The sequence below is a fragment of the Alosa pseudoharengus genome, unplaced genomic scaffold (genome assembly GCF_046254945.1).
Source record: "Alosa pseudoharengus isolate Yale_2024_CS ecotype anadromous, Long Island Sound unplaced genomic scaffold, YU_APseudo_1.1 YU_APseudo_1.1_scf_21, whole genome shotgun sequence".
NCBI classification, from domain to species: domain Eukaryota; kingdom Metazoa; phylum Chordata; class Actinopteri; order Clupeiformes; family Clupeidae; genus Alosa; species Alosa pseudoharengus.
The window spans coordinates 18,829,774-18,842,273 of NW_027468674.1; the positions used below are offsets into that span (position 1 = coordinate 18,829,774).

General features: G+C 44.5%; 1 protein-coding gene across 1 annotated transcript in view; it reads right to left on the reverse strand.

The window, feature by feature from the left end:
* aatkb (apoptosis-associated tyrosine kinase b) overlaps nt 1-7,073 on the reverse strand; it is a 36,658-nt gene extending 29,585 nt beyond the window's left edge. Inside the window, exons 1-2 of the mRNA XM_076298740.1 lie at nt 7,007-7,073; nt 5,619-5,752 (exon numbers count right to left, since the gene is read on the reverse strand). Of these exons, the coding sequence (XP_076154855.1) occupies nt 5,619-5,752; nt 7,007-7,073 (201 nt within the window). The remainder of the gene's footprint in view (nt 1-5,618; nt 5,753-7,006) is intronic.
* Between the last annotated feature and the right edge of the window lie 5,427 nt (nt 7,074-12,500).

Sequence of the window (12,500 nt, forward strand, 5' to 3'; positions counted from 1 at the left end):
CTCACCTTGAGCATGGAAAAGGCCAATGTTGCTACAGTTAGTCAAACCAAACTTTTTTTGACGTTGCGGTCAGTCAGGCCTTCAGAGTGGTTACACAGAACACTTATATGCTAGTATGCCTCATATATAATATTCCTGTCTGTTCTTACTGCCCTACTTTGTAGCCTACTCTCCTACTACAAATTACACTGTATACCGTTTTACATTTGAGTATATGTACTGTATATCACTCTCGATATCCTTACAATATTTAGACCAAAACTATCTGAATTAAACCAGCCACTGAGGTTATTCGGAATTAATTTTAGCCACTTACAGCGACATTGGACCACTACTGATTGATTCCCTCTGGTCGCCTTGTTCTCTAACTCTGGGGTAATTGTGGGGAAGTCATTATTTGTCTATGGAGGGTCGGCGAATAAAGCGACCAAAGTAAATTCGCCAGGAGCGAACCAATCTGGGCGACCAGAGCGATTAAGCAATTAAAAGTCAGCTAATCGGCAAAAAACAATTGGAATGCTCTTATCTTCAAATGTCCCAGGCTGACAAGCCAGAGCCGTTATGTGATTAGCTAAATCAAACATGTCAATGTGACGTCCAGAGCGAAAAAAGCAAATTCATGAGAAAGCTTCTTCAACGATCTTGGCTACTTGGTAGCTGAGGTTGTTTCTGGTGTACACGCATCTTTTGTTTAACAGCCATGAATTGCCGTTATTAGCATATTAGTGTCATTGTATTATTAGCATGTCATAACCATTTTATTTGTTTGGGGGGGTGGGGGGGTGGCATCACGCAACGCCCTCCATTGACATTGAGAACTGGTATTATTAGCATGTTATCACCATGCTATTTGTGTGTCATAAGTGGCTTATTTGTCATTGTGGAACATTTTTAATATCTGTATCACTTCATCATCTATGGAAACATATAAGGAGAGTGAACAATTATTTACACCACATTTGCAATTTGCACATTTGAAATTTGCAAATTTCTTGGGTCTTTTTGGACACCATCTTAGAAAATGGCCAGCATTTCAAGTAGCAAATCAAGTGAATTTGATTTTATTGGTCTTGATCACATCCATGCCAAATTTCATGCGTCCATCATAATTTGCTTTGACAATTCTGTGCAATAAATCAATTTCTAGGGTCTTTTTTGGCAGCCATCTTGGAAAATGGCCACCATTTCAAGTGGCCAATCAGGTAGATTTCATTGTATTGGTCTTAAGCACATACATGTCGAATTTCATGCTTGTATCATAATTTGCTAGGTCAATTCTATGCAATAAATCAATTTCTGGAGTCTTTTTTGGCGGCCATCTTGGAAAATGGCCACCATTTCAAGTGGCCAATCAGGTACATTTGATTGTATTGGTCATAATCACATACCTACCAAGTTTCATGCTTGTATCATAATTTGCACGATTCTTGCCAAATTGGCCTTGTAGCCGCTCTACTATACTGGTTCGCGGAGACATGCCAGGTGGGGCGCGAAAAACAGGAGTTTTTTTTTTATTTATTTTTTTATCTGTAGCCTAGGTCCAGGTAGCACCCGATGCGCAATGGACGCACTGTGTTATTCAAAGGGAAGCGCTCGTGTCAAGGCAGCGTGAGCGCATGTTTGAATCTGCAAGCACGTTCACTAATGAACATTTCTTAAAGCTGGCCTATCTTTGCGATATATTTGGAAAGCTCAATGAGTTAAATATCCAGTTACAAGGCAAAGACAAGCACCTACCTCACCTAGCAGATAAGATTACTGCATTCACCAAAAAACTTGAGGTATGGGACAGGCGCTTCGATCGCAACAGTAGCCTATGCCTTTGAGAATCTGAGTGAAATCGCTGAAACGTCTGCTTCGGGAGCCACTCTTGTGATCCCATGTATTAAACAGTAGGCCTACATCACACTAATATGTTGCTGGAAAACAGAAATATGTGTGTTTCATTTACAATGGCACATTATGTATTTATTTATTATTATATCTGCAGCACCAGCTGATTTTAACTCTGCTGAAGAGGATATATTTAGAACTTGTCATTATTTCAATACATTTGACAATTTTAAGCTTGACCTACCACTTTCTTAGAGCAATGAAGGACAGGTGGGGCTCGAAAAGGCCCCCCTGATCAAAGTAGGGAATGAAAGAAAAAGTTTGAGAACCACTGCCTTAAACTAAGCATTTACATGAAGCACAGTAGCCTATGCCGATTGAAACACATTCCACTCAGATAGGTGCTACCAGGCTCATATAGGCTATCACTTTTAATTGCAAACAGAAAATGTCTAGCTAGCTGTTTATACCAACTTAATATCATGACTATTGCTAATATAGTGCCAAATGTGGAGTTTGTGGACTAGCCATAGGCTTATATTTGAATGGAGCTGATCATTATGAGAGTTGTATAGATGCTCTTAAAGTGACAGCGCACCATTTATAAATGAGTTAAACTGTCATCATATTAGTAGTATTTCTTAAGAAATATTTTAAACTAACAGTTCTGCTTTGGGCACCATTACCATTTATTTACATCTATTCGAATGAAGGAGTATACACACCAAAAAGTTAAGATTGAAACTAATAAAACCAAGTTTTAAAAAAGCGTATTCAGGTTGTGTATAGCTAGTGTGTTTTTGTAAAATAACTAAGTAAAGTAAATAGTAAAGTAACTAATTACTTTTGAAAATAAGTAATCAGTAAAGTAACTAGATTACTTTCTTGGATAAGTAATCAGTAATCAGTAACTAATTACTTTTTCCAAGTAACTTGACCAACACTGGAATCCACAGTGTGAGCCGGAGAGGAAGAGAGAGAGAGCGATACAGAGAAAGAGGGGGAGAGAGAGGGAGAGTGCAAGAGAGATAAACAGGCTCTCAGTTTATATCCGTCCTCTCCATATCTGCTTCCATCCCTGCTGTCACTGTGGACCCGCTGCGTGACCACCAGGCCCTCACCAGGTCAGCTCTCTGTCTCCGGGACCCAGGAGCGAAGCTCCCACACTGGGCTCCAGATCTCTCCGGCCCCCCAGAGCTCCAGGGCCTTGTAGCCTCCGTCCACCCTGTAAACCTTTAGTGGGTTGACTTCTCCTGATGGTCATTACTATACAGGGCGGTAATGATTGGGAGAGGTTGTGTGCAGCGTCTGTTTTGCTGGGTTGCATAATGCCTGTGCATTCCCAAGGCCTCAGGAAGACTGTGCTGAATAGTTTTGCCTACAAAGGAGATTCTGTTGGGAGTGGAAGTTTAGGAAAATGGGAGTTAATGATGAGTGTGTGTGTGTGTGTGTGTGTGTGTGTGTGTGCGTGCGTTAGTGCGTGTGTGTGCGTGCGTGTGTGTGTGTGTGTGTGTGTGACCAATGTGCAGAATGTGTGTGTGTGTGTGTGTGTGTGTACAATGTGCAGAGTGTGCATTTTTATGTGTGTGTGAGTGTGTGTGTGTGTGTGTGTGTGGGGGGGGGGGGGTGTGTGTGTGTCTGTGTGTGTGTGTGTGGGGGGGGGGGGGGTGCGTGTGTGTGCAATGTGCAGTGTGTATTTGTGCGTGTATTTGTGTGTGTGTGTGTGTGTATGGCCGGGTAAAAGTTTTCTCTGTGATTCTCACCAGATGTCTCAGCTGCTATTGTCGCTGAGCAGCCGTTATTGTGAAGAGTTGGCATCTGAGAGCGAGCAGGTGAGACTGCATCATCACTCACACACACACACACACACACACACACACACACACACACACACACACACACACACACACATGCTGTGCCAATGCTTTGACCCATTTAGAGAATCTGCTGAGAAAAGCATCTGAGACTAAATTGGACCTCGTGACAATCACTCGGAGGGTTACATAGCTCGCACTGAGAGACCCAGAAAATCCCTCCTTCCTGTCTGTCTGTCTGCCTGTCTGCCTGTCTCCCTGTCTCTCTCCTTGCCTGTCTCTCTGCATCCCTACTTTCTATACAAGATTGCATCCCTTGTAGGGGATGTAGCCTGATATCACTAGACATAACGGGTTTCACTTCATGAAGAGTCTTGGTACTTGGTAGAGAAATGTTTTCCACCCTATAGCATCATAATGGGTGTAGACTGTAAACATGCATCTGTACTGGTCAAGTCTGATTGATTGAGTTGCTGCCCAGCCAATTACACCCTATCCGCCAGGCTCAGAGAGGAGAGAATATAAACCGCCTGTCCGGTATCTGTTAACAAAGCAACATGCAGAGAGCAGAGATGAGAGAGACTCTGCAGCTGTTCTTAGACTTTCTCTCTCTCTCTCTCTCTCTCTCTCTCTCTCTTTCTTTCTCTCTTCCTCTCTCTTTCTTCCTCCTGTATGACTAACATGCCCTCCTTTGCCCACTCTAAGTGCTCTGAGATTGGAGAATGGCAGAGGGTGTTGGAGGTGGATTGGTTGTATGTAGACTGCAGTGCAGTCACATTCTCCAGAGAGAGAAAGAGAGAGATAAAAAAAAAGCACACCAGACTCTCAAGGTCTGGTCTCCTCAGTGATGGACTTTTCTCATTGAGAAAAAGGGCCCAAGTGTATCCGGCCCAGTGCTGAGGCACAGCTTTCATGGCTGGCAGATGGAAGGCCATTCAGAGAAATATTCTCCGCGCCTGCCTGCCTGCCTGCCTGCCCCCTGTCAGATCAAACGAGGCCAAGGCAGTCAGCGTGTCAGCAGCCTGGCAAACTCCTCTCAACTGAAATGTGCTCTCAGCAAGGAGAGAGAGAGAGAGAGAAAGAGAGACAGCAGAATCCCACAGGAAAACACTTCTTTTGTGTGTGAGATGTGCACACATACACACACACAAACACACACACATATGCACGCATGCATGCATGCACACACACACACACACACACACACACACACACACACACACACACACACCCACACACACACACACACACACACACACACACACACACACACCTCCATATCCTCCATATTTTGCTGTATGAAATTATATACCCACCTTCATCCACCTATGCCTTACAACACTCTTTACAGCTCTTCGAGTCACGGTAAAATGTAATTTAGATACATTTATGGTGTGGGTGCTTGCGTTTCTTTAGGAATCCGCCATCTTGGTTTGTATAGAAATGAATATTAAGTGACACATACACGTAAGAGGTTGGACATACGTGACGGTTGGTAATATGTGACGTTCCTATAACGATCTACGATAGATTCACTCCAATCAAGGATTTTAGATCTAGGATAGAGTTTCCACTAGCTTGAGAGCTGATGAATGTTTTCTGTGTGAAGGTTAGTGTGTGTGTGTGTGTGTGTGTGTGTGTGTGTGTGTGTGTGTGTGTGTGTGTGTGTGTGTGTGTGTGTCTGTGTGTGTTTGTATCTTTTCTAGCTTTGTTATGTCCAGGACAGTGATGATTCCAGGAAGTAAGTGCTAGGTGGGGAGAGGGATGGGGAGCATTAGCTTTGGGTCCTCGTGGGCACTGGACTCAAATGTGATGCTCCCATATGAGTATGGTTCCCATAATAAACCCAATTGTCTCTCCTTCTTCCACACTAGTTGCTTGCCTACAACTCAGGATGTCTTAGTCATGCCGCTAAGAGGGGTCTGTGTGTGTGTTAGTGTGTGTGTGTGTCAGTCGGGGTGGTGGTCTCACCTTGAAGCCGATGTCCCCTTTCTTACAGCACAGGCAAGCCAGCATGAGGAAGATGAAGGTGAAGAGGCCGGAGAAGGAGATGGCCACCACGGCCAGAGACGACGACCAGGAGAGCTCGCTCAGCGGGGCGCCATCTGCAGGACAGAGCAGGTATTACAGCTTCACTCAGCGACAGGACAACAACAGAGGTCGACTGGATTTCTCATTCCATTCACCGTCAATACTTTATAGTGACTGACCCTCAGCCTATTACATTCTCTAGGGTATTCTACCGTCTTTCCTAAGGGCCTGTTTACACGTATCTAGTATGCGTTTATTCAAATATCTAGATACGTGTAAACAGGCCCTAAGACAATAGAAGCACCAATAAAAAGGAGACGTGATCAGGGCATTTTGCCACATGTCAGACAACGTCCGTTTGCCATAGATGGAGGTCACCGTTTTGGCCAAGCTTCACAGTAGACCCCCCCCCCCCCAGCTCAGGTTGGATCAGAGGTGACCGAGACCAGAGTCAGATCCGGGCTGCTCTCCAGGCTTTGATCCTACACATTTCGACGTCAAGCCGTCTTGCAATAAATCTTTTTAAAAAGTAACATAGAAGAGAGTGCGGTTTCCTCCACTTCCAAATTGACATTTTTAACTCGCACCCAAAATACTTCAATATGTGAGTGAGCGTGCCTATATTGCTGAAACTTTGATCCTACACATACCATAACATCTAACCATGGGTGAAACGTCCGGCTTCAGAAAGTAAAAGTCTCAAGTGCATTAGATTACATTGGATTTCATTGTTTTTAATACAACCCAGCACACACCAGCGTCAAACTCTGACGCCACCGCCGTGTTGTTCAGGCAAAGAGTGACATGGTCATCACAAATGGTCAGTCTTCTGCTTTTACACTTTCAAATACACAAAAGTACTATCCTAAAGAGTAATGCTGACAGGATTCTAAATATAGCTGAGTTGAAATGAGTGGAGAACATATCATTTCATTCTACAGTAAAAAATGTATTCTGCTGGTTTATCCTATCACATTCAGTCTTTGTTAGAAGTGCTTTACAGTCATAATAGAATATGTTTTATTATTATTCAAATTAGGTTCTGCTTTATGTGAATGTGCTGTGGGAGTATCATTGTCGATGTGGAAGGAGTGCCCGTATGCAACGAGTCACGCTGGCATATCACACCTACCTGCCAGCAAAGGAATTCATTTGCATAATGCCACGTCGAAATTATCTCGCTCTTACACTGCATGAATTCCATTACTGTGCCCGTTTGAGGTTGTGTGGGCTAATTGGGCTCTCCACAAGGCGTTCTACAACGACATCGTCTGCATACATTTCAGGGGGGGGGGGGGGGGATTACGCAACCAAGTAAATCGCTAAACCCGCCAGCATGTGCTGAGCGCTAGAGGCCACTGTGTGAAGCATGAAACGTGTGACGACCTCTGCCATCTCAGACGGAAGAAAATACTGTGAGAATGTGCATGAATATTGCATACAGCGTCGCCGGGTATAAGAATGACGAGCAGGGTGAAGCAAGGGATTACGCTGAGATGGGTTCCCATGGATATGAATGAGTTTATTTGGACCTCTCAACTGTGACATCGTTAATCTTTAGGAGAATTTGCAGTGACATTGAGACGGTTCAATTACACTCGTTCTCTCAGTACTCTTATTATGAAACTGGGAGATTCATTGAAGTTAATGGTGATAAAGTCTCCTTCTATGTTGTGCATGTAAAGTGTATGAGATCACAGTCCACAGCTCTGAAGCCATCCTGTGATGGATACATTTTTTTTTTTTTTTAAATGCCAATCTATGTTATGTGCTGCAATTTTCAACCGAACAAAGCCATACACAGTTAGTTTCAATTTCACACACATACGCTTTTCTATCAAACGTCCAGATGCTTCAGTGTGGCCCTGGAGTAAGTGGCACAGGAAGCACAATGGACATTTGGCATGAAGTCTTTTAAGATCACAGGGTATGGAGAAAGAGTCAAAGACACCAGAGACTCACATCAAACGAGTGGAGTGGAGCCTCACCCCCACCCTCACCCCCACCCCCACCCCCACCCCCACCCTCACCCCCACCCCCACCCTCTACTCCTCTCGCCTCCGCCACCCAATAACTGGCACGGGTGATGAAATAGAGAGACAACTGAAGAACATGGCACACAGTGGTACATGTGTGTGTGTGTGTGTGTGTGTGTGTGTGTGTGTGTGTGTGTGTGTATACATGTATAAATGTGTGTGTGTCCTCAGTATCCACTTACAATAACCACACACACAAACTTGCACACACATACAGTATCCTCACACACAACCAATCTGCCAGAGTGCGCAGCAATCTAATTAAAGGAGGGTGATAAGGCAATGCAATTTAGATATATTAAGTATGGGACTGGGTGGCTATGCCGTCTGAGATATCATGGCAGCGACAGCAGTAAACACAGAAAAGTCTGTGTTGGGGGGCAATTTAGTGCTGTAGCTATCTGGATTGAACTGGAATGAACTACAGCAATAGGGTTTAGCCTCGAAAATAGCCAGCTGAAAGCTACTGACAGATGAAGGGAAAGAGGAAAAGTGTGAAGAGATAAGGAGTGAAGGAGAGAAGGGAGAGATAAATGACTAGGGAGAGAGAGAAAGAGTGTAAGAGGCAGCGTGTGTGTGTGTGTGTGTGTGTGTGTGTGTGTGTGTGTGTGTGTGTGTGTGTGTGTGTGTGTGTGTGTGTGTGTGTGTGTGAGTGTGTGTGTGTGAGTGTAGGCCTTTGCATTCTTGGACAATGCTCAGGGTGCAGTTGTTTGTTATTTGTCTCTTTGTGTTGCCATGTTGACGTGCTGACCCAAAGCTCCCCCTCTCCCCAGAGTACACCCCCCTCCCCCATCATTTTCTCTCCAGCATGAGGTCACGGTTGCCATGGAAACAACACAAGACTGACGGATGGCTGTCACGTAGCAGGGTATGCCATCAGCAGTGGATCTCTCTCTCTCACTCCCTCTCTCTCTCTCTCTCTCTCTCTCACTCTCTCTCTCTCTCTCTCTCTCTCTCTCTCTCTCTCTCTCTCTCTCTCTCTCTCCCCTCAGATCAATCTGTCTTTTTCTCATTCTGTCTTTCATTCACAAATGCTTCTTTCTTTCTTGCTCTCTCCATAAATCCAACTATCTCTCATTCTCTCCTTGCACACAACTCCTCTCTTTCTCTTCCCATACATTTCTTTCGCTGTCATTCTCTCTTCTTTCTAGCACTCATCTCTCTCTCACACACATATCTCAATTCAATTCAATTCAAGGTTGCTTTATTAGCATGACTGTAAGTACAGTGTTGCCAAAGCACAATTAAAACAGCATATCTCTCTTTCTCTCACATACACTTCCTCCTTCTACATCCCCTCATCCTTTGCTCCCATCTCTCTCTCACAGCAGGGCTGATCGACTGACTGACTGACTGACTGACTGACTGACTGACAGACTAAGCCGTTAGCCTTTTCCGAAATATCCTTTCCGTGGCGAAAAATAGCTTACAATAGTGCAGATTATAGCCGACACTACAGCAGCCTTGGAGCAAAAAGAGGTCTGTAGCCTTGAAACCGGACAGCCACACAATGGAACCCATCGGAGCTCAGTCCACTGCTTTGGCATTCGGCTAAGAAAGCTTTGGACTGGCAGTTAGTGATAAGTGTAAAGCCGTACGCACACTGGCTTAGTCTGGACCAAAGCTGAACATAGTGGCTCATGACAAGCGGCTATAGGTGATGCTGTTGGTTGGGGGTGGAGGGGGTGCTGGTTTGTTGTGTTGTGGTGGTGGTGGTGGTGGTGGTGGTGGTGCAGGTGGGGGTTCAAACAAATCAGCAGCTTATAGGGATGAAGTGGACAATGGGTCCATTGGAGAAGAAGGGGAATCAAATTTAGAAAATAGCAAGCAGCTGATAGAAAATCCCATTCATCCTCTTAGCAGCGGCAATCAGTCAAACGCTCTGCTGCATTGAGACATACATACACATAAACACATACAGATGCATAAGCTTACATATATACACACATACATACACACACACACACACACACACACACACACAAAAACACTGCCAAACATCTCAACACACTTGTTTACACACAAACATGTATTTTGCTAAGTACTTCCCACATAAACTCTTTGCAAATTATCCTGGAGCACACCTGCACACACCTACGCAAACAAATGTACACACACACACACATACACACACACACACACACACACACACACACACACACACACGCACACACACACACACACACACTCACACACATACTGTACACACACGCACACACAAGTGTATTTGTGAGGTGGGCAGAATTGACTGCAGGCTTAATGAAGTGGAACAGACCTCTGAACTAATGAGCTGGGAGGTGAGACACAGTGGAGCAGAGGCCACAACACACACACACACACACACACACACACACACACACACACAGACACACACACACACACACACACACACACACACACACACAGACACACACACACACACACACACACACACACACACACACACACACACACAAACACACACACACACACTCCTCTGAAGCTGTGGGACGGACCTCCATACACTCTCACACACACTCACACTCACCCACCCACACACACACACACACATGTGCAGAGGCAGAAGGGAGGAAGAAGTAGATGGCATAAAACAATTGACATAATGTGTAAAGAAAAAGGTGGAGGGGAAGACAAGACAAGAAAGAAAGAGTAAAAAAAAGAAATCAATGAAAGAGATGGCATGATGAGGAGAAGCAAGGGGTGAAAAATGAAGAGAGAGAGAGAGAGGGAGAGAGAAAGAGAGAGAGAGAAAGAGAGAGAAAGAGAGAGAGAGACACCCGAGGAGGGAAACGAAATCATGAACTGGAGAAAAATAGGCATCACACTGCGAAACAAATGAAGAAGAAGGAAGCACTGCAAGTCCAACTCGGAGTAAGAGGAAGAGGAAGTGAGCTCGTCGCTCAGCACCAGATCAGCGTTCTGATGATGCTTTTGCTCTTTTATTTTATTCTTTCCCAAACAGAGAGAACGGAGAACAGAGCTGGAGAGTAGCCTTTCCCCAGAAGCAGCAGAGCCCAGAAAGAAAGCCTGTGAGAAGGAGAGAGTGAGAGAGCGCAAGAGAGAGAGAGTGAGAGAGCGCAAGAGAGAGAGAGGGAGCAAAAGAGTGCGAAAGAGAGAGAGAGGGAGAAAAACTAGTGAGAGAGAGATAGAGAAAGAGTAAGAGGATGTGGAGAAAGAAAGAGAAAAAGGCTTTATTTGAGCGAGCTTTGCTGCAGAGCATTTTTTTTAAACACGGCGCTGTCCATGGGAATGACTCAGAGGAGGGAGCCATTTTTAGCCACACACACTCGTGGAGAAGAAGGGGCTAAGAGACTGCACACACAGCAACCACACTGATGACTAAATCATGAAGAAAGACAGTACACAGGAAGAGAGAAAGAGAGAGAGAGAGAGAGAGACAGACAGAGAGAGACACAGAGAGAGAGAGAGATATGGAAATGAATTCAACCAGCAGTGCAAAAAGGCAAAACATCAAAACATCACCATCTCCTCTTAGTCTATTTTTCTTCTCTCCAGAACACCCTGACCCAATCAACCCAGCCCAACCCAACCCAACCCCAAACAACCCAACCCAAAGGCTGTTTGTTTGGTTGCATTTGGCCCAGAGAAGACATAGCTCAGTCCAGATGAGCTCACTGCATTCCTCGTTCTAAATGACGCTACACGTCTGTCTTGGCCCTCAGAAAAGTTCTCCACCAGAGTCTAGTCCACCACTCCCTAGGCAAAGGTCCAGAATGACCCTCACTCTGAACAAACAGGGACAGACAGGAGAGGATGTGCCCCACACACACACACACACACACACACACACACACACACACACACACACACACACACACACTAACACACACATACACACTCTCTCTGTGTCTCACTCTCTCTCACAACTCACTCACACAAACTTCCAGTTGATCTCTCTCTCACTCACGCACACACACATGCACATGCACGCACGCACACACAGCACGCACACACACAAGCCACACACACAAATGCAAACCATACACACACACTTACATTAAAGGAGTAAGCATATTACCGTGATGGGAATACAATTAATAGTGATGACACAATTCTAATAAGCCATGCTCTGATGATTTTCCTCTGATAATATTATCTCTCTCTCTCTCTCCCCCTCTCTCACTCTCACTCTCTCCTTGTCTTTCTGTCTATCTGTCTCTCTCCCTATCTAAATTGAATATGCAATTAATTTATCACTTCATGTCACTGAACCGAAAACCTGCAAAATATGTACATCAATTTAATTCGCTCATTCATGTGTGCTGAAAGAAAAAAACAATCTAAATGTCATACACAGACTCACATGAAAACAACACACACACACACAGAGAGACACAGACACAGACACACACACACTCTTCCTTCCTGCATCTTCTTAGTAAGAGTGCTAGAGACACTGATAAACAGACAGACGGGACGATAAAGAGAGGAGGAGTGAAGGGCTGTTTACACCAGGAGCGATCACGATAAAGATAACAATAACAATGTCCACACTAACAAACAATAAGGAAAGTCTCTACTCATGTTGATGAATGTGATGCCAAAAATCTGATTGGCTGTCAGCTTTTTATCGTTCTCAAAATCGCTCTGAAAGTGCTCCCCAACTATATTGTTCTTCATATCGTTATTGTTATAGTTTGTGTGGACGTTGTCATTCATATTAGCTAGAATGATACTTTTTTGCAGTTATCGTTATAGTTATCATTCTTGGTGTGAATGGCCTTTTTCAAAACAAATAATGATAAAAGCGTCCACACTGACCAAT